General features: G+C 40.9%; 1 protein-coding gene across 7 annotated transcripts in view; it reads left to right on the forward strand.

Annotated features, from left to right (window-relative positions):
• The window catches only part of LOC122564841 (nuclear receptor subfamily 6 group A member 1), a 426,486-nt gene that overhangs the window by 369,652 nt on the left and 37,645 nt on the right, over positions 1–19,189 (forward strand). For all 7 annotated transcript variants that reach the window (XM_043720165.2, XM_087998432.1, XM_043720172.2 and 4 more), the window contains 2 exons: positions 16,220–16,377; positions 18,422–18,649. In XM_043720165.2, the coding sequence (XP_043576100.1) occupies positions 16,220–16,377; positions 18,422–18,649 (386 nt within the window). The remainder of the gene's footprint in view (positions 1–16,219; positions 16,378–18,421; positions 18,650–19,189) is intronic.

Here is a 19,189-nt window from a genome sequence, read left to right on the forward strand (position 1 = left end):
ATATGAACAAATCAACGGCACACCCATGGGCTCACCCATCTCTGGACTCCTAGCAGAAGCGGTAATGCAAAGATTAGAACAACCAGTCTTACCGCAATTTCAACCCAAACTCTGGGTCAGATATGTGGATGACACCTTTGTAATCATTTAAAAACACAGAAATAGAGAACACACACCGGATCATCAAATCCACACTCAGAGGAATCCGATTCACTAGGGAGGAAGAAAAGGACAACCAACTCCCATTCCTAGACGTGATGGTACAGAGAACACCGAACGGAGAATTCACCACAAAGGTATACAGGAAAGCCACACATACAGACCAAGTCCTGAACTACTAAAGCAACCACCCCAACACACACAAAAGAAGTTGCATCAAGACACTATTCAAAAGGACCACAACACACTGCAGCACACCAGAACTGCAAAAAGAGGAAGAAGAACACCTATACAATGTATTCGCCAAAAATGATACCCGCGCAATTTCATCAACAGATGTCTAAGGGAAAGACAACGGAACGAGGACATGCCGCATCCCAAAGGACTAGCCACAGTACCATACATCAAGAGCATTTCTGAACTGACAGCCAGACTACTGCGACCACTTGGACTCCTAACAGCGCACAAACCAACAGCCAATCTCCGGCAACAACTCACCAGAACGAAGGACCCGATACCCAGCATGAGCAAAACTAATGTAGTGTACAAAATCCCATGCAAGGACTGCACAAAACACTACATAGGACAAACAGGAAGACAGCTAACGATCCACATCCATGAACACCAACTAGCCACGAAACGACACGACCAGCTATCCTTAATAGCCACACACACTGATGACAAGCAACATGAATTTGACTGGGACAGCACTACCATTATAGGACAAGCCAAACAGAGAACAGCCAGGGAATTCCTAGAGGCATGGCACTCATCCACAGATTCAATAAGCACATCGACCTGGACCCTATATACCGACCACTGCAGTGGACAGCTGGAACTGACAACCGGAAGGGCAGATTCAAACCACTACAAATGGCAGAGGAAAGATCACAGAAGCGCTTCATAGGAGGCTCCCAAGCACTGAGGATGTCACCTAGACAGGGGACGAAACGTCTGCAACACAAATTCCCAGCTCGGCGAACAGAACCACAACATGTGTCATGATTCATTGCAGTCTGCACTCTGCACAAACACACCACCAAGTGTGCAATGAAGTGCTGAGAAGAAGGAAGAGAATGGCAGGTAACCAACAATACCTTATTTTTTCTAGTCAGTCTGTCTGTGATCAGCTCATTTGACTGCAGAACTAGTGAACACAACCTTAATTCCACACTGTGGTAGACTTTTACAGTATAGAAAGAGTCCCTTGTGTCCACACTAGTCATTAAACACCCATCTACTCTGGTCCCATTAACCAGTACTTAGCCCATGGCTTTGCATGCTATGGTGCTTCCAGTGATAGTTTAAACATTGTGATGCTTCCTGCTTCTACCAACCTTTCAGGCAGTGAGCTGCAGATATTCACCACCCAATGGGTGAAAACATTCAGCCTTAGATTTCTTCTAAACCACCTGTTCCTCACCTTAAGGCTATGACCTCTTAATATTGATCCTCCTAAGGGGAAAAGTTTCTTCCTATCTATCCTTTTTCTACCCCTCGCCACAATCAAGGTACCCAGCCCCCACTTCATCTCTTCTGCTCTAAAGGACGTAAGCCCAGCTTTTTATTTCTCTTCAAAGCCAAAACACTAAAGGCCAGGTAACATTTCTGTTGAATCTCTCCGTACTCTTAGTGCAGTCACATCCTTCCTGTTATATGGTGACCAGATTGTACACGATATTTTATCTGTGGCCTAACTAACATCTTGTATACCTCCATGAGATGCCTACTCTTGCAGTCAATGACTAATAAAAGCAAGTACCCCATATGCTTTCTTATCTACCTGGCCTGTGGCCATCATGGATCTGTGGGCATACACACAAAGGTCACTATGATCTCTGTACTTCCTAGAGTCCTACCAAACATCATGTACTCCTTGTCTTGTTAGTCCTCTCAAAATGCATCACCTTACACCTTTAGAATTAAATTCAATTTACCATTTTCTCTGACCAGTCAGTCCATCTATATCATTTTGCAGTGTAAGGTTTTTCTCTTCGCTATTTGCCACACTACTAATTTTCTTGTCATCTGTGAACTAACAGATAAGCTTTCTGCATTCATGTCTAGATAATTAGTGTACACTAATAACAGCAAGGGACCCAGCACTGAACCCTGTGGTATGCCACAGGACATAGGTTCTGGTTACAAAAACAACCTTTCACCATTTATCCTGTGCCTCCTGCACAAAGCCAATTTTGGATCCAAATTGTCCTTGATCCTACAAGTTGTCAAATTCTTGACTAGTTTCCATTGACAAAAGCCTTACTGAAGTCTGTGTAGATTATATCCACTGCACTTCCCTCCTCCACCTACCTAGTCACTTTCTCTAAACATCATCTCCCACGACAAAGTCATGTTGACTATCCTTGATTAATCCTTGCCTCTCCAAGTAGAGATTACTTCACTTCCTTAGATTTTTTAAATAGTTTTCCTATCACTCATGTTAGAATCATAGCATGTAGTTCCTTGTTCATCTACCGCCCTTAAATAATGGCTGCACATTAGCTAATCTTTAGTCCTTTGGCACCTCTTGTGTCCAGAAAATATTTGAAAATTAATCTTGAGGCCCCAGCAATCTCCTTTGCGTCCCACAGCAGTCTGGGATACATCCCATCAGATTTCTGGGGACTTATCCTATTCTAAGCCTACTAAAGTTGCTAACATTTCCTCCCCCTTAATTATTATTTGTACAAGTATACCATTGTCATCTTCCCTGATTTCCATACCTCTCTTTTCTCCACTGTGAATACTGATATAACAACGCATTTAAAATCTCTGCTATGTCTTCTGACTCCACAGTTTTCCACTGAGGTCCCTAATGGGCCCCACTCTTGCCCTGGTTCTCTTCTTGCCATATGTATTTGAGATGTCTGAATTTTCCTTCATGTTGCCCACAGGTGTTTATTTTTTTCCATGTCCCCTCTTCACTTCCCCAATTTCTTTTAGGTAAAGTAAAACAAAGAACTTTAAGTGCTGAACATATGAACCCAAAACAGAAGTTGCTGGGGAAACTCCTCAGGTCTGGCAGAATCTATGGAGAGAAAGCAGAGTTAACCTTTAGAGTCTGGTGACCTTTCTTCAGATTAGTATTTCATGGCAATACCTTTTTTAAGTCACCCCTTGCACTTTATATATTCCTATCAAGCTTTTGGTGTCCTGAGCACTTGGTATCTCACATAAGCTTCCCTTTTTTACTCTTCTCAAACCTCTACATTCCTCTATTCAGGGAACTCTGAAATACTTGGCCCCACTCTTCATCTTTACAGGAACCTATTGGTCCTACACTTCCATTATTTATTTTTTGAAAGATCTCCGCTGTTCCAATGTAGATTTTACTACAAGTAGCTGCCCATTTTGGCCAGAACCTGCCTTATCATATTGAACCCAGCTCCTCTTCACCCCTCTCTCCAAATTCAAAATTTTATTTCTTTCCTTCTGGTCCATCTTTGATCTTTTCCACAACTACTGTAAATCTTATGGAGTTACTGTCAGTCACCAAAATGTTCTTCCTCTGACACGTCCACCACTTGATTGGTCTTGTTTCTTAAAATTAAATCCAGTGCTGCCCCATCTTGTATAAGATGTTCCCTGGATACATTTTAAGAATTCCATCTCCTCTATGCCTTTCTCAGTTTGTCTATCCCCATAATCCCTAATATTACAGCCCTTGTGTTTTTGTAGCTCTTGCCTACATATCTGCCCCTTTATCATCTTGACTGTTTGAGGGTCTCAAGTGCAGTCCCACCAATGTGATTTTCCCCCTTTTTGTTTTTTTAATTTCATATCTATATGGCTTCAGTTGAAAAGTCTTTGAAGATATAATCCCTCCTTATTGCAAGAATTGATTCCTTGATGAAATTGCAACACTGAAAATGTGTTGCTGGATAAGCGCAGCAGGTCAGGCAGCATCCAAGGAACAGGAGAATCGACATAAGCCCTTCTTCAGGAATGAGGAAAGTGTGTCCAGCAGGCTAAGATAAAAGGTAGGGAGGAGGGACTTGGGGGAGGGGTGTTCGAAATGCGATAGGTGGAATGAGGTCAAGGTGAGGGTGATAGGCCGGAGTGGGGTGGGGGCGGAGAGGTCAGGAAGAAGATTGCAGGTTAGGAAGGCGGTGCTGAGTTCGAGGGATTTGACTGAGACAAGGTGGGGGGAGGGGAAATGAGGAAACTGGAGAAATCTGAGTTCATCCCTTGTGGTTGGAGGGTTCCTAGGCGGAAAATGAGCCGCTCTTCCTCCAACTGTCGTGTTGCTATGGACACCCGGACCAACCAACCCAACCACCCCGTGGCTCAACACTTCAACTCCCCCTCCCACTCCACCAAGGACATGCAGGTCCTTGGACTCCTCCATCGCCAGACCATAGCAACACGACGGTTGGAGGAAGAGCGCCTCATCTTCCGCCTAGGAACCCTCCAACCACAAGGGATGAACTCAGATTTCTCCAGTTTCCTCATTTCCCCTCCCTCCACCTTTTCTCAGTCTAATCCCTCGAACTCAGCACCGCCTTCCTAACCTGCAATCTTCTTCCTGACCTCTCCGCCCCCACCCCACTCCGGCCTATCACCCTCACCTTGACCTCCTTCCACCTATCGCATTTCCAACGCCCCTCCCCCAAGTCCCTCCTCCCTACCTTTTATCTTAGCCTGCTGGACACACTTTCCTCATTCCTGAAGAAGGGCTTATGCCCGAAACGTCGATTCTCCTGTTCCTTGGATGCTGCCTGACCTGCTGCACTTTCCAGCAACACATTTTCAGCTCTGATCTCCAGCATCTGCAGACCTCACTTTCTCCTTGAAATTACAACACCACAAGATGAGATTTGCTGAGGCAATGCCTAACTCTTTTCAATGGACTTCTTGGTTTAGTTTTTTAAAAAGCATATATGGTGTGATGTCTGTTTGCAACCTAAAAGAAATCCTTGTTTAATTTTAGAGTAATTCTTTTGCACAGCATCAAGTTAATTTTCTAAAGTCAAAATTTATCAAATTTCTTGTGTAAACTCTTTGATTTGACATAACTGCACAAAGGTATGTCTTGGCTTTTTTGATATCCTTTGTCCATATCAGAACAGAAATGTCAAGCATTGTGTATTCCAGTATTCCCATTCCAATCAAGTGGGATCCTTGTGACCTCAGGATAAGGGTTCAGTTCATGAGCCTATTATGCAGCAATCCCATTCTTCCTTACTGTTTTGTGGAATTGGGCACATAAGATCACCCCACTATATCTACGGAGTCAGACCCCTGGCCTCTGATTGACTCCCATCCTCCGGCTCTCAGCCTCAGCACAGACACTATATGGGGTTTTTCTGACATGGCGACCTCCCAGCTTGCAGTAGTGGCAGTCTCTCAGCTTGGAATGGCCTCAGCATGGTCACCTCGTCCTGAGGCGATACCAGAGCAATCTTCCAGCTTCATGATCCTCAAGGTGAAGCCCAGCTCAGGCTGGAGCCAGGGCCCAGTGCAGACTGGAGGCTAGGTTTCAGCTTGGTATGGATTGGAAGACTGCTGTTCTCGACTTTTATTTCTGCAATGTGAGACATTTTATTTCTCTATTTTCTAAGATCTTATAACTAAGGAAGCAGTGTGTCGATATCTTAGCACCATTTTAGGTACAATAAATCGTGATGTATAAACTTTTCACTGCACTCGTTGAGCACATGTGGCAATAAATCTAATTCAATTCAATGTGATTCATTATATCTTGGAGAGGCATGAACATTGGAGGAATTCTAGTCTTGAATCAGAACCTTTTGACGGGCAACTTCAAAAGGTGTTGATAACACTGCATATTGTTATGTAATGGTGGATAAGTCAAATATGTATTTCATATAGTGAATAATGATGGTACTTTGCTTGGAAAACATAATTGACAATTAAATTGACATATATTGTGAAACTGTGTGTTTGCATTAGACCACTTTATCCAGTGAAATAAATTCAAGAGTACTGAGATTACGATTTCAATGTGTCAATTTCCCTCTATGATTGATAGTGCAGTCATTGTGTCAACTTTTTGAAGCGACGGAATAGTTGATGGGAAGAAATAGACAATAGGTGCAGGAGTAGGCCATTCTGCCCTTCGCGCCTGCACCACCATTCAATATGATCATGGCTGATCATCCTTAATCAGTATCCTGTTCCTGCCTTATCTCCATAACCCTTGATTCCACAATCCTTGAGAGGTCTATCCAACTCTTTCTTAAATGAATCCAGAGACTGGGCCTCCACTGCCCTCTGGGGCAGAGCATTCTACACAGCCACCACTCTCTGGGTGAAGAAGTTTCTCCTCATCTCTGTCCTAAATGGTCTATCCCGTATTTTTAAGCTGTGTCCTCTGGTTCGGCACTCACCCATCAGCGGAAACATGTTTCCTGCCTCCAGAGTGTCCAATCCTTTAATAATCTTATATGTCTCGATCAGATTGCCTCTCGGTCTTCTAAACTCAAGGGTATACAAGCCCAGTTGCTCCATTCTTTCAGTGTAAGGTAATCCCGCCACTCCAGGAATTGACCTCGTGAACCTACGCTGCACTCCCTCAATAGCCAGAATGTCTTTCCTCAAATTTGGAGACCAGAACTGCACACAGTACTCCAGGTGTGGTCTCACCAGGGCCCTATACAGCTGCAGAAGAACCTCTTTGCTTCTATACTCAATCCCTCTTGTTATGAAGGCCAGCATGCTATTAGCCGCCTTCTCTACCTGCTGTACCTGCATGCTTACCTTCATTGACTGATGTACAAGAACACCCAGATCTCTTTGTACTGCCCCTTTACCTAAATTGATTCCATATAGGAACAGGAGTAGGTTGTATGGCCCCAAGAGCCTGCTCTACCATTCCATTGGAACTTAGCTCATCTGACATGCCTAATGTCCACTTTCCTGGCTTTTCTCCATAACCCTTGATATCCCTGCTGATTAAGAATCTACCTATCTCAGTCTTAAATATACATGGGGACTTTGAGCTCTCAACTCCCCTGTGGCAAGAGGTTCCAAAGGCGCACAACCCTCTGAGAGAAGAAATTCTTCCATATCTCAGTCTTAAATTAATGCCTCTGAGATTCTGCCATCCAGTGCTAGAGTCGTCCATGAGGGGAAACATACTGTCAGTATTTACCCTGTCGAGCCCCCGAAGAGTCCTATTTGACTTAATGAGATCAGCTTTCATTTTTCTAAACTCTAGTGAGTCAGAGCCTCAACCTGCTTAATCTTTGCTCATAAGACAATCCTTCCATACCCAAGATTATTCTAGTGAACTTTGTCATCGGACTCCAATGAAAGGATATTTTTCTTTAAGTGGAACAAAAATGTACAGCATGCTGTTAATTGACTAAGACTGAGACTTCCTCCATTTGTGAGAGAGGAAGACCCTACTTAGAGGTGTTTTGTAGTCCCAAATTTAAACAGTGGCCAAGCTGCGACTACAGGCAGAGCCAAAGTAAAGGACATACTGGAGGTCAGACTGAAGGCAACTTGGGGTAGCAGTGGAACTTAGCTGGCTCCAGTCAGAAATGAAGGGGTTGGGAGCTAGGTTTGAGAGGCTGTGTTGAGCGTTGGAGTATGAATGACCCGGGGAGGAGGGTGCCCCTGTAAAGGAGCGGAGGGTAAACATTAATTGGCCCAGTGCCTTCACTGCATGTTATGGTATGGCATACAGGTTGAGGAGAAGCAGATAAGTAGTAGGCAGGCTATTTGCAAGTTTTTACAAATGCCATCACCTATAAACCCACCAGCTAGAACTGTGAAATTCTCCCCATAACTACAATTTTAAAAAATGATTTAATTGTCTCCTACAGGAACATTGCAAATACAGGAAATTGATGGTATCTAAAAATCTCAAGACTCCAAGAGCTCATGGGAATCTGAATTGAACGCTTATCCTGTGTGTTTGATTATAATCACTTTTGTTTTTAACTATGTTGTGCTATCCAAGAGGGGCTGTCAACATCTTCTGTTTTATTACGACAGGATATTTTCCAAAGCAATTTCAAACCTTTTCTGGAAAGTTTTAAGAATGTTTTAAAATCCAAGACTAGTATGTACATTAATGTTTGGAATATACTTTTAGAAGATCCATATTTAGGCAATATTTTCAAAAGATTGGATGAAAAATTCTAGTTCTAGCTCACCTGTTCATTTATAGAATAATTGTCAGCCTTTTGGGAATATTATGTGGCATTTGTTGACTTGTCTAGTTCTACATAGAAGAAGACACCCAGGATAAATAGAGCTACCTTTTACAGTTCATGAATAAATACAATATAATTATTTCTTTAGATTTTGTTTACAGTATACAAAGAAAAGCTGAAACTTTATTGCTGGAACAGCACAGCAGGTCAGACAGCATCTAGGGAAAAGGAGATTCGACGTTTCGGGCACATGCCCTTCCTCAGGAAGGGCATGTGCCCGAAACGTCGAATCTCCTTTTCCCTAGATGCTGTCTGACCTGCTGTGCTGTTCCAGCAATAAAGTTTCAGCTTTGATCTCCAGCGTCTGCAGACCTCACTTTCTCCTCGAAGTATACAAAGAAAGGAATGTTAAGTGTTACAAGATGAGGTATATCTTGAGTAAAAGGTTTTCTGTATGAAATGCATTTGGATGATATGTAACTTGTTTTTATAAAGAGCTATATGGTTAAATAGAATCTTTAGGTTCCTTTTAAATTCTTATTCTATCATCACTTCATATTGTGAAATAGCGAAAGTACCTGTCACTACTCTAGAATTCAAAACACATTGCAATTTTAATAAAGTGCTCTTGAGATATTTATATCTATACATGCAGTTTTCAAAGAGTGAAGTCTGATAATACATTTACTTTAGCAAGGGCATTTGGGAAATAACTATGATGAGAATTGTAACCAGTGGCTTTAGGTTTTGTGGTACCCATTTGAGCAAAGGTTTGATATTGGACAGAAAGCCTAATGCCGTGGAGCATTCAATGAAAATGGTAAAGATGTCTTTGGCATACATTTTAGAGGTGACCACATAGACATGAGGAAAATGAAGCGGCCAAGAATTTCAGAGGTATTGTGCAATGTTCGGATGAAAAACCATTACAGTTAATGTGTTACTTGCTTTTGGACAGATAGAAATAGTCATGCAAGGGAAAGGAGGTGGATAAGAATTGTGCAATCGAAATGATTCGAGAGAAGACAAGGTGTGAACAGTCTTCCAACACTGCACTAGATAAAGTGATGAACAATCTCAATGCTCTCAGAAGGGAAAAAGAGAAGAAAACAAAATCAAGAAGAGTTATCCAGTGAATTCAGAGACGAGATAGGCTGGAACTATTTTCCCTGAAGTGAAGGAGGTTGAGGGGTGACCTTATACAGGCTTATAAAATCATGAGACACACTGCTAAGGTGAATAGCAAAGGTCTTTTCTCCAAGGTAGGGGCATTCAAAACTATAGGGTATAGGTTTAAGGTGGGACTACTTTAATTTGGGGAAACCTGGTCAGCATAGATGAGTTGGACCAAAGGATGTGTTTCTGTGTTGTATGACCCTGATTACAAAACTCAGTATTCCAGATGTTGTCTCACCAGCATCTTGTACAGTTGCAGTAAGACGCCTCTACTCTTATTCTCTAAACCCCTTGGAAGGTCCGAAATTACATTAACCTTCCCGATTACCGGTGTGCTAGCTCTGTGTTTTGCGCACAAGTCCCCCACCAACTCATTTTGTGTTGCAGCTTTTATCAATTTAAATAATACTGTTCTTTTGTTCTCCCATACATTTTTCCATACATTATACTCTCATTTGGCAACTTTTTACCCACTTTAACCTATATCTTGAACCTATCAATAACTGTTTGTATCCCTCTTGCAACTTGCCTTTCCACCTATTTTTGTCATATGCAAATTTGGCTACAGTATATTCACTTCCTTCCTCCAGGTTATTAATAAATTATTGTAAACCGTTGCGGTGCTAGCACTGATCCCTGTGTAACCCTACTTGTCACAGGTTGCCAGCCTAATGAAGGGCCCCTTAAACCCAATCAATGTTTCCAGCCAATTCTCTATCCATGCCAATATACTCCCTTCAATACCAGCAGCTCTTGTGACTTGACTTGTTCAGAGGTATCTTGTCAAACACCTTCTGGAAGTTCACATTTAACACTGGTTCTCCTCTATCTATTCTAGTTGAGACTTCCTCAAAACACTCAACAAATTATTCAGAAGCCGTGCTGACCCTGCTTAATTAGTTTATAATTTTCCAAATTTGCTATTACTTCCTTAGTAATTGATTCCAGCATTCTTCCTACATTAGATATTAGGTTAATCAGCCTATAGTTATCTGCTGGGTTTTTTTTGCCTACTTCCCTTTTTGAATAGCAGTGTCACATTGGCAGTTTTCCATTCCTCTAGTACTTCCCCAGAATCTGAGAATATTTGGAACATTATAATCATTGCATCCACTATCACTGTGGATACTTATTTTGGGATCCTCTGATACACGCCATCAGGGCTGGGAGATCTTGTACACTACTACAAAATGCTTTATTGTGTTTGGCTCTGGAGGTTTTGTCATGTGGGTATTTTGGAATCCTATTATGAATGCTTGGTTAATTTCTAGACCCCACCTGTAGAGGTAGTTTAGCAGGAGTTGTTGATACAGCTGTCAAAGGGAGTGAGAGTTTTGCTTTGGATAGTTTTCTGAACAGTTGATAAACTTTTTGGAGGAGGTTTTAAAAATTCATTATCATCTCAAAAACTTCCCAATGTTATTCCATAACTTATGAGTTCTGGTCATGATGGGTTTTACTGGCTGAGGGGGCATAGGACATGAGAAGGGAGGATGGGTGGGTGGAATATGAGAGGTGGCTTAAGATTTGAATGCCTTTACAGAACCAGGTCTGTGTCCCAGCAAAAGGAGATACGTGCCCACCTCCATCCCTGCCACCCCACCATGGAAATAGTGTGAGCAAGTAAGACTGGACAGGAGCTGAGGTTATCATGTTAGGAAATGACTCCGTGCAACTCCTGTCTCAAGATTGAAAATCTGCGCCTGTGTATGTAAACAGAAAAGAATTTCAGATTATTTGTCTTAAGTTGTTTTATTTTGTTTTGCTTTAATGTATACATCCTCTGGTAATGTAGTAGTTCTTGTGTAAAGTGTGTATTTATGCTATCCATTCTATAATTTAATCACAAGTATAATTTGATTGTCATCTGATTTATTTAGCAGAATCTGTTGGTGTTTTGAGCAGCTTGGCCAAATATATTTATGGCAGTTGTGCAATGGCACTCTGGTCAGTTGAAGGGCTTTTGCCCGAAACGTCGATTTTGCTGCTCGTCGGATGCTGCCTGAATTGCTGTGCTCTTCCAGCACCACTGATCCAGTTATCAATGGAAATCAATTGATGAAGCAATTTAAATTATGTAACTTTTGTTTTGGGAAGATCTTCTTGCTTTGGTAATAACTTTCGCATGATTTGCTACTGTTCTTTAGACAAAATTTGAAAATTTGTTCTGGGTAATCCAAGATGGAGGATGGGAAAAATTGTGGCTGTAAGAACTTTTTTTTTGAGGTATTTTAGGCATTGGAGCAGATTTCCTTGAATTCGAGGGGCAGTAATTACTGTTTTTATAAGCTGTTGCATTTTGTTTTGGAACTTTTGGAGAAAAAGATCAAAACAGCAGTACTTTAAAAAGGAGGAAGTGAGACAAAGGCAGGAATCACATGGTCAGTGAATCTGCACAGCTACTGCCTTTGCTGTTTGAGTTCAAGTATCTCTAGACATCAGAGTGCATCTAAGAAGAATTAACAAACAATGAAATTCACAGCTGACCTTAGAGGAATCTGTGTGGGAGAGCTCACAGCACAGCTGATAAATGCATAGCTTTTAAGTGTGACATTGCAGTTCTTTTTTGTAAATCTACAATAGTGAGTAGACTGGGTTCTTTTTGATTATGTATTTATTGAGATCTATCTCTTGATTACATTTAAGAAATATAAAATATTGGTACTAAGTTAGCCTGGAGCAGTGTTTTTTTTAAGAGCAGAAAGTCTGTGCTCTCATCCAGGTCATTTATAAAAATGACAAACTGCAGTAGCCCCAAAACAGAACCTTGCAGTATACCACTAGTAACTGAACTCCAGAATGAACATTTTCCATCAACCACCACCCTTTGTTGTCTTCTAGCTAACCAATTTCTGATCCAAACCGCTAAATCACTCAATCCCAGGACTCTATTTTCTGCAATAACCTGTGGGGGACCATATCAGATGCTTTACTGAAATCCATATGTACCACATCAGCTGCTTTACCCTTCTCTACCTGTTTGGTCAGCTTCTCAAAGAACTCAATAAGGTTTGAGGCACGACAAAACGGTGTTGACTATCCCTAATCAAATTATTCCTTTCCAGATGATTATAAATCCTATCTCTTATAATCCTTTCCAAAACTTTGCCCACAACAGAAGGGAAACTTACTGGTCTATAATTACCAAGGTTGTCTCTACTCCCCGTATTGAACAAGGGAACAACATTTGCTATCCTCCAGTCTTCTGGCACTATTCCTGCAGATAAAAATCAAAGCCAAAGGCCTTGCAATCTCCTCTTTAGCTTCCCAAAGAATCCTAGGATAAATCCCATCTGGGCCAGGGCACTTATCTATTTTCACACTTTCCAGAATTGCTAATGATTTATGAACCTCAATCCCTGTCTAGTCTAATAGCCTGTATCTCACTATTCTCCTTGAAAACATTGTCTTTTTCCTGTGTGAATACTGATGAAAAATATTCATTTAGCGCCTCTCCTATCTCTTCGGAGTCCAGGCACAACTTCCCACCACTGTCCTTGACTGGCCCTAATCTTATGCCCGAAAAGTCGATTCTCCTCCATGGATGCTGCCTGACCTGCTGCGCTTTTCCGGCAACACATTTTTCAGTTTTGGCCCTAATCTTACCCTAGTCATTCTTTTATTCCTGACATACCTATAGAAGGCTTTATCCTACCTGCCAAAGACTTCTCAGGTCCCCTCCTGGCTCTCTTTAGTCCTTCCTGGCTAACTTAGCGCCCTAACTGAACCTTCATGTTTCATCTTTACATAAGTCTCCTCCTTCCTCTTGACAAGTGATTCAACTTCTTTTTTCAACCACAGTTCCCTCGCATGACCACTTCCTCCCTGCCTGACAGGTGCATACTTGTCAAGGACATGCAGTAGTTGTTCCTTGAATAAACTTCACATTTTGATTGTGTCCATCCCCTGCAGTTTCCTTCCCCATATAATGCATCCTAAATCTTGCCTAACTGCATCATCATTGCCTTTCCCCTGCTGTCACTCTTGCCCTGCAGTATATACCTATCCCTTTCCATCACGAAAAGAAACGTAACTGAATTGTGGTTACTATCACCAACATGCTCACCTACCTCCAAATCTAACATTTGGCCTGGTTCATTAACCAGTACCAAATCCAATGTGGCCTCGCCTCTTGTTGGCCTATCCACATACTGTGCCACAAAACCCTCCTGCACACATTAGACAAAAACATTCCTGTCCCTGCTTTATCCATGTCTCCAAAATGGCCACAATATCGAAGTCCTAGGTACGAACCCAGGCTGCAAGTTCACCCACCTTATCCCAGATGCTCCTGGTATTGAAGTAGATACACTTCAAACCACCTTCCTGCTTGCTGGTGGACTCTTGCGACCTTGAAACCTTATTCATGATCTCGCTACTCTCAACCTCCTATACACCAGAGCTACAATTCAGGTTCCCATTCCCCTTCTGAATTGGTTTAAACCCTCCCAAAGTGCATTTGCAAATTTCCCCCAAGGCTATTGGTACCCCTCTGGTTCAGGTGTAGACCATCTCATTTGTAGATGTCCCACCTACCCCAACATGAGCCCCAACTATCCAGGTATCTGAATCCCTCCCTCCATGCGCCGTCCCTGTAACCATGTGTTCGACTGCTCTCTCTCTCTCTCCCTACTCCACACCTCGCTAGCACGTGGCAAGGGTAATAAACCAAAGAACAAATCTGTTTATTTTATCTCTACCACCCTAGCTCCCAGAATTTCTGCCTAACATCCCCATCCCTTTTCCTACCTATGTGGACCACAATTTGAAACTAACTAACCCAAGGAATAAGTTATTTGCTTGAACATGTCCTGAAATTTCTCAAACATACTCATGAGTAAATATGATATTCAGAGTCAATGGAATGATCGTGGAAATATGGATGACGCTGCTTGAGAGTGGTGGAAGCAGGTACTCATGCAACAATTAAACATCTGGATGAGCACTTAAAATGACAGGGCATGATGGGCTGTGGACTAAGTACGGGTAACCATGATATGGGGATGCTGGTGTTTGACTGGAGTGTGCAAAGTTAATAGTCCAACTGGTTTATTTGTAAGTACAAATGCTGATGAAGTAGCAGTGCTCCAAAAGCTTATGTCCAAATAAATCTGTTGGACTGTAACCTGGTGTTGTGATTTTTAACTAAGTGCAGGTAAGTCGTATTAGTGTAGCATGGTGTTTGTTGGTCGATTTGGACATAGCGAGCCATGTTTCTATGCTGAATGACTATCCCCCTCACCCACGGAGTGGCACAGAGTAGTAGATTCCTATCAAATGTAAGATGGAGCAAACAATCCTGGGCTCCCACTTTACATTGACTAAAGTGTAAACATACATTGTCATAAAAGCAGGAAAATACTATCTATGTTTAAATTATATCACTCCTGCCATGTGACTATGAAGCTCTCATTTACTTCTGGTGGAAGCTTTCAACAGCAGATGAAAACTGAACTATGGATCGGCACCAAATACAAAATGACCATACATCAGGTGGTAGCTGGATCGCCATATACATTCAATTATGAAGCATCATGACTAAAATGCCCCTTTTGTTTTTAAAGTGAACTTTGGACTAAATTTCTCTTGGCATGCTGCATGGAATGGCACTGTGAACAAACGTACAATATTTTGTTTGGCAGTATAGCTCATAGAATTATTGTCATGTCCACTTTGAAAATACATACTGACTCACCAGAACAATCTTTTGAATTTATGATGTCATTACAATTAGCAACCAAATTAAATCCACATTTATTAAGTACTGTTTAATTTCTGTTTTAATGTAAGAAAGACGCAAATGTATACATTACTAATACTGCAGTTTAGGGAAATGAACAGAAATAGTCCTTGAGCTATATTTCCTTATAACCTGAAACAGCTGCATCTTTTTTTATAATGGAATAATGTCTTTTTTTTCTATTTTGGAATAATTAATTGTGAAGCACTTTGGGACACATGCAAAAGATGTGATCCATCCGTTGTGCAAGTTCCTCTTGTCACTACTCTTCCCATTGGAACAAACACAAGATGAGGTCACCTCTTTGTGGAATACCCCCATTCGATCTGAGCATGTTTTTCCTCCATTTTCATTTCATTTTTCTGGCATTCACATGAATACTGAGAATTTAATATATCAATGAAGTATCTAATACTGCATTTGGAAGAGGTGAGTAGAATCTTTTTTTTAAAAAAAAATTCATTCATTGGATATGGCATTCTTGGCTAAGCCAGTATTCCTTGCTCATCTCTAATTGTCCAATTGACTGTCAACAATATTGCTATGGGTCTGCATTCACATGTCAACCAGACCAGGTAAAGACAGCAATTTCCTTCCTAAAGAGCATTAAAGAACCAGATAGGTTTTTTTTTCCAACAGTCGGCAGTGGTTTTGTTGTCATCATTAGATTCCTAATTTCAGATTTTTAATGAATTTAAATTCCACCAATTCCATGGCAGGATTCAAACCTGTGTCCCAAGAACATTACCTGGGTTCCTGGAGTAATTTTCTCACAGTAATACCACTAGGCCATTGCCTCATTACCTTGAATTTCTAAACTAAAATTATTTGTGACTGTTTATGACTGATAAATATTTATTTCCATTTGAGCCACTTACAAAAAATGTGATGGGACTGCAATGCAACTCTCCTGACTTTCCCACCCATTTATTTATCTATGATTTTTGAATTGAATAGATATTCATTCTTATTAATAATTGCAGCTAGTTAAAGAATATTTTACTATGTATTTCAGATATCTGAAGAAGAAATTGAAAGAATTATGTCTGGACAAGAATTTGAGGAGGAAGCTAATAATTCATGGAGCAACAACGGAGATAGTGATCATAGCTCCCCTGGCAATGGCATTTCTGAGGGCAACCAACCATCACCTGTTTCCACTCCTTCCTCAAGGTGGGAACTTTTGAGTTAGATGTAGAAGCAAGATTATGACTTAATGCCTGGGATCTTTTAATTCTGTATTTTGAAGATTAAATTATTAATCCTGTATTATGACTGAATTATTCTAGTGAGCATCTGTGTAATATGCAATCATTTAACTGTTGGGTACTGCAATATTTATGACAAGTACAGTTATATTTCTGGGCAATGAGATCCCAGAACTTTAATGATGTATCTAACAATTATAAAGGCATTAAATGTCATGAGGAGGTGACTCGATTTCCTCTCATTTGAGCTGTCATTGCCTGGCCCTTATGTAGAGCGAATGTTACATATCACTTATCAGTGCAACTTTGAATGTTGTCCAGTTCTTGTTGCTCGTGGGCACAGAGACTTGGTACCTGAAGAGTTGTAAACTGAATATTCTGCAACTATCAACTCACATATTTCCACTTATTCTTTGATATTGGGGGGTGCGGGATAAGGTGAAGGTTAATGATAAAAAAGGTGTAAATGACTGAACCTAGGACTCCACCTTGACAAACGCTTGCAGTGAAGTCCTGGAGCTGAGATGGTTCGCCTCCAATAACCGTAACTATCTCCTTTTTCATGTTAGTTATAACTCCAGCTATTGGAGGGTTTACCCCTATATTCCAATTAGCTTCAACTTTACTACTTCCTTTAATGTTCCACTTAGTCAAAAGACTGTCGTATGCAGTCATCTCTCGTCTATAATTCAGCTGTTTGCCCATCCTTGAATCATAATTGTGATGAGGTCATGAGCCAACTGGCCTTGATGCAACACGAAGTGAGTACTGGTGAGTACATTAATGTTGCAAATATGCCATCTGATATCACTGTTGATGAGTTCCATAACTTTTCTGATGTTTGGATGTAGCCTAATCAGGCACTGATTTGCTAGATCAAATTGGGCATTTTGTTTGTAGACATGAAGTATTTCGACAATTTTTTTACAATGTCAGATGCTAGTGTTATAACTATTGGAACAGGCTGGCCAAAAGTGTGGCCTATCTTGGAATACATGTCTCCAACACAGTTGCTGTTGCCGTATTGCTGAGCCACTTCTTGATATCAAGTGGAATGAGTTGAATTGGCAGAAGATTGGCTTTTGTGATGGGACACCCTCTGGTGAAAGCAGAGACTAGTCATCCATAGGCACAGCTGGTTGAAGATCTTCATGAAGCCTCATTCTTACATCAGTTGCTTAATTGTCCACTGTAATTTATGTTTGGATGTGGCAGAATGCAGTGCTTCAATCTGTTGGCTGTGCATTCTCTCTAAAATACTGCTTCTTAGTGGTGTGAATGTACATCTGCCTTGTCGCTTCACTAAGTTGGCTCCTAATTTTGGAGTCCCTGCTGCTGCTCCTGAGATGTCCAAGTACACTAATTGATGAGCCAGCTTTAATCCCCTGAATTGATGGTATTGATAGAGTACAGTGGAAAAGTACAGTTAAGTGTTAGGACATTTCTGTGGACTGAAAATACATGTAAGGCAAAACCTAATATGGATGGCATCAATGATGGATGGGTGGATCTTTTGTGATGATCCTATGATTACATGGTCACCATTACTGATACTAGTTTTATTTTGCTCCAGATCTATTTATTAGTAAAATTTAAATTTCCTAGTTGCTGCAGTTTAGTTTAAGTTAATTTTTCTAGATCAGTGAAATACAACTTTTGAATACAAATTTAACCCTGGTACTATTGACAGATGGAGTACTTCAAAAATGCTAGTCAGTTCTTGTCACTGACATTGTACATTACAAAAAGTGAACCCATAACTAAACAGACACTTACAATTCTTTTATATGCTATATAAAGCGAGATATTTTTCATTCCACCACTATTTTTCTCAATTTTTGTTTGGGAAGCTTTTCCAGTCTTTTGGGGTTGAACAATTCCATTTGTTTAGTTATCTTTTTCTTCGCCTCCATTTCCTTCTCTTCCCCCATCTTCTCCTCCTCCTCCTCCTGTTCGTCCGTTATGTTGATGTAAAGAATGGACACAAACTATGCATCTTTCCTTTCCAGCAGATCCATGGAACTGAATGGGTACACTGCACTCAGGGATCAGTTCATAGGGACACCAGTCACTGCGCACTATCAGTACCTGCCGCACCTTTTTAACTATGCTGCTCATTCAGGCCTGTTGCCACCACAACCTCGTAACCTAGACCCTCAGTCACATACTCTTGTAAGCCAGTTGGTTGGAGCTGAAGATCTTGAACCTCTTGGAACACCAATGCTGATTGAAGATGGGTGAGTATAAATTAATGTAACATTGAAATAGGAAGTAAGACAATTGTCTCTTCTAGCACTTAAGTATGATGTGGAGATGCCTGTGTTGGACTGGGCTGGACAAAGTCAGAAGTCACAGGACACCAGGTTATAGTCCAACTGGTTTACTTAAAATTGCAAGCTTTCGGGGCGCTGCTCCTTCAGTTTAAGATCACTGTTGAAAGCAGCGCTCAGAAAGCTTGTGATTTTAAGTAACACTGAAATAGTGTTTCTGTGCTAACATTTTTATGCTTATGGTGAAAAACAGCAAATGAAGAAACCTAATCTTTTTTTAAATTTGGTAACTTTACAAGTCAAACTCTATAAACATTATACTGGTAATGGATGTCAATAAAGTAATTAATCTTTGGAAGGATTTTGCTCCGTCTTCAAGTTGTTGCACTGAGGGCTAGTACGTACTTGAATTATTTTTATATAAAGAAAATAAAGCCTGTATTTCATTCTATTCTTTCAACACTTTTTTTCTTTGGAACAATTGATCTCTATGTATCTATAAGTCAG

This window comes from Chiloscyllium plagiosum, unplaced genomic scaffold (assembly GCF_037043375.1).
Source record: "Chiloscyllium plagiosum isolate Xiang-an unplaced genomic scaffold, Cpla_swu_hap1 HiC_scaffold_21, whole genome shotgun sequence".
Lineage (NCBI taxonomy): Eukaryota > Metazoa > Chordata > Chondrichthyes > Orectolobiformes > Hemiscylliidae > Chiloscyllium > Chiloscyllium plagiosum.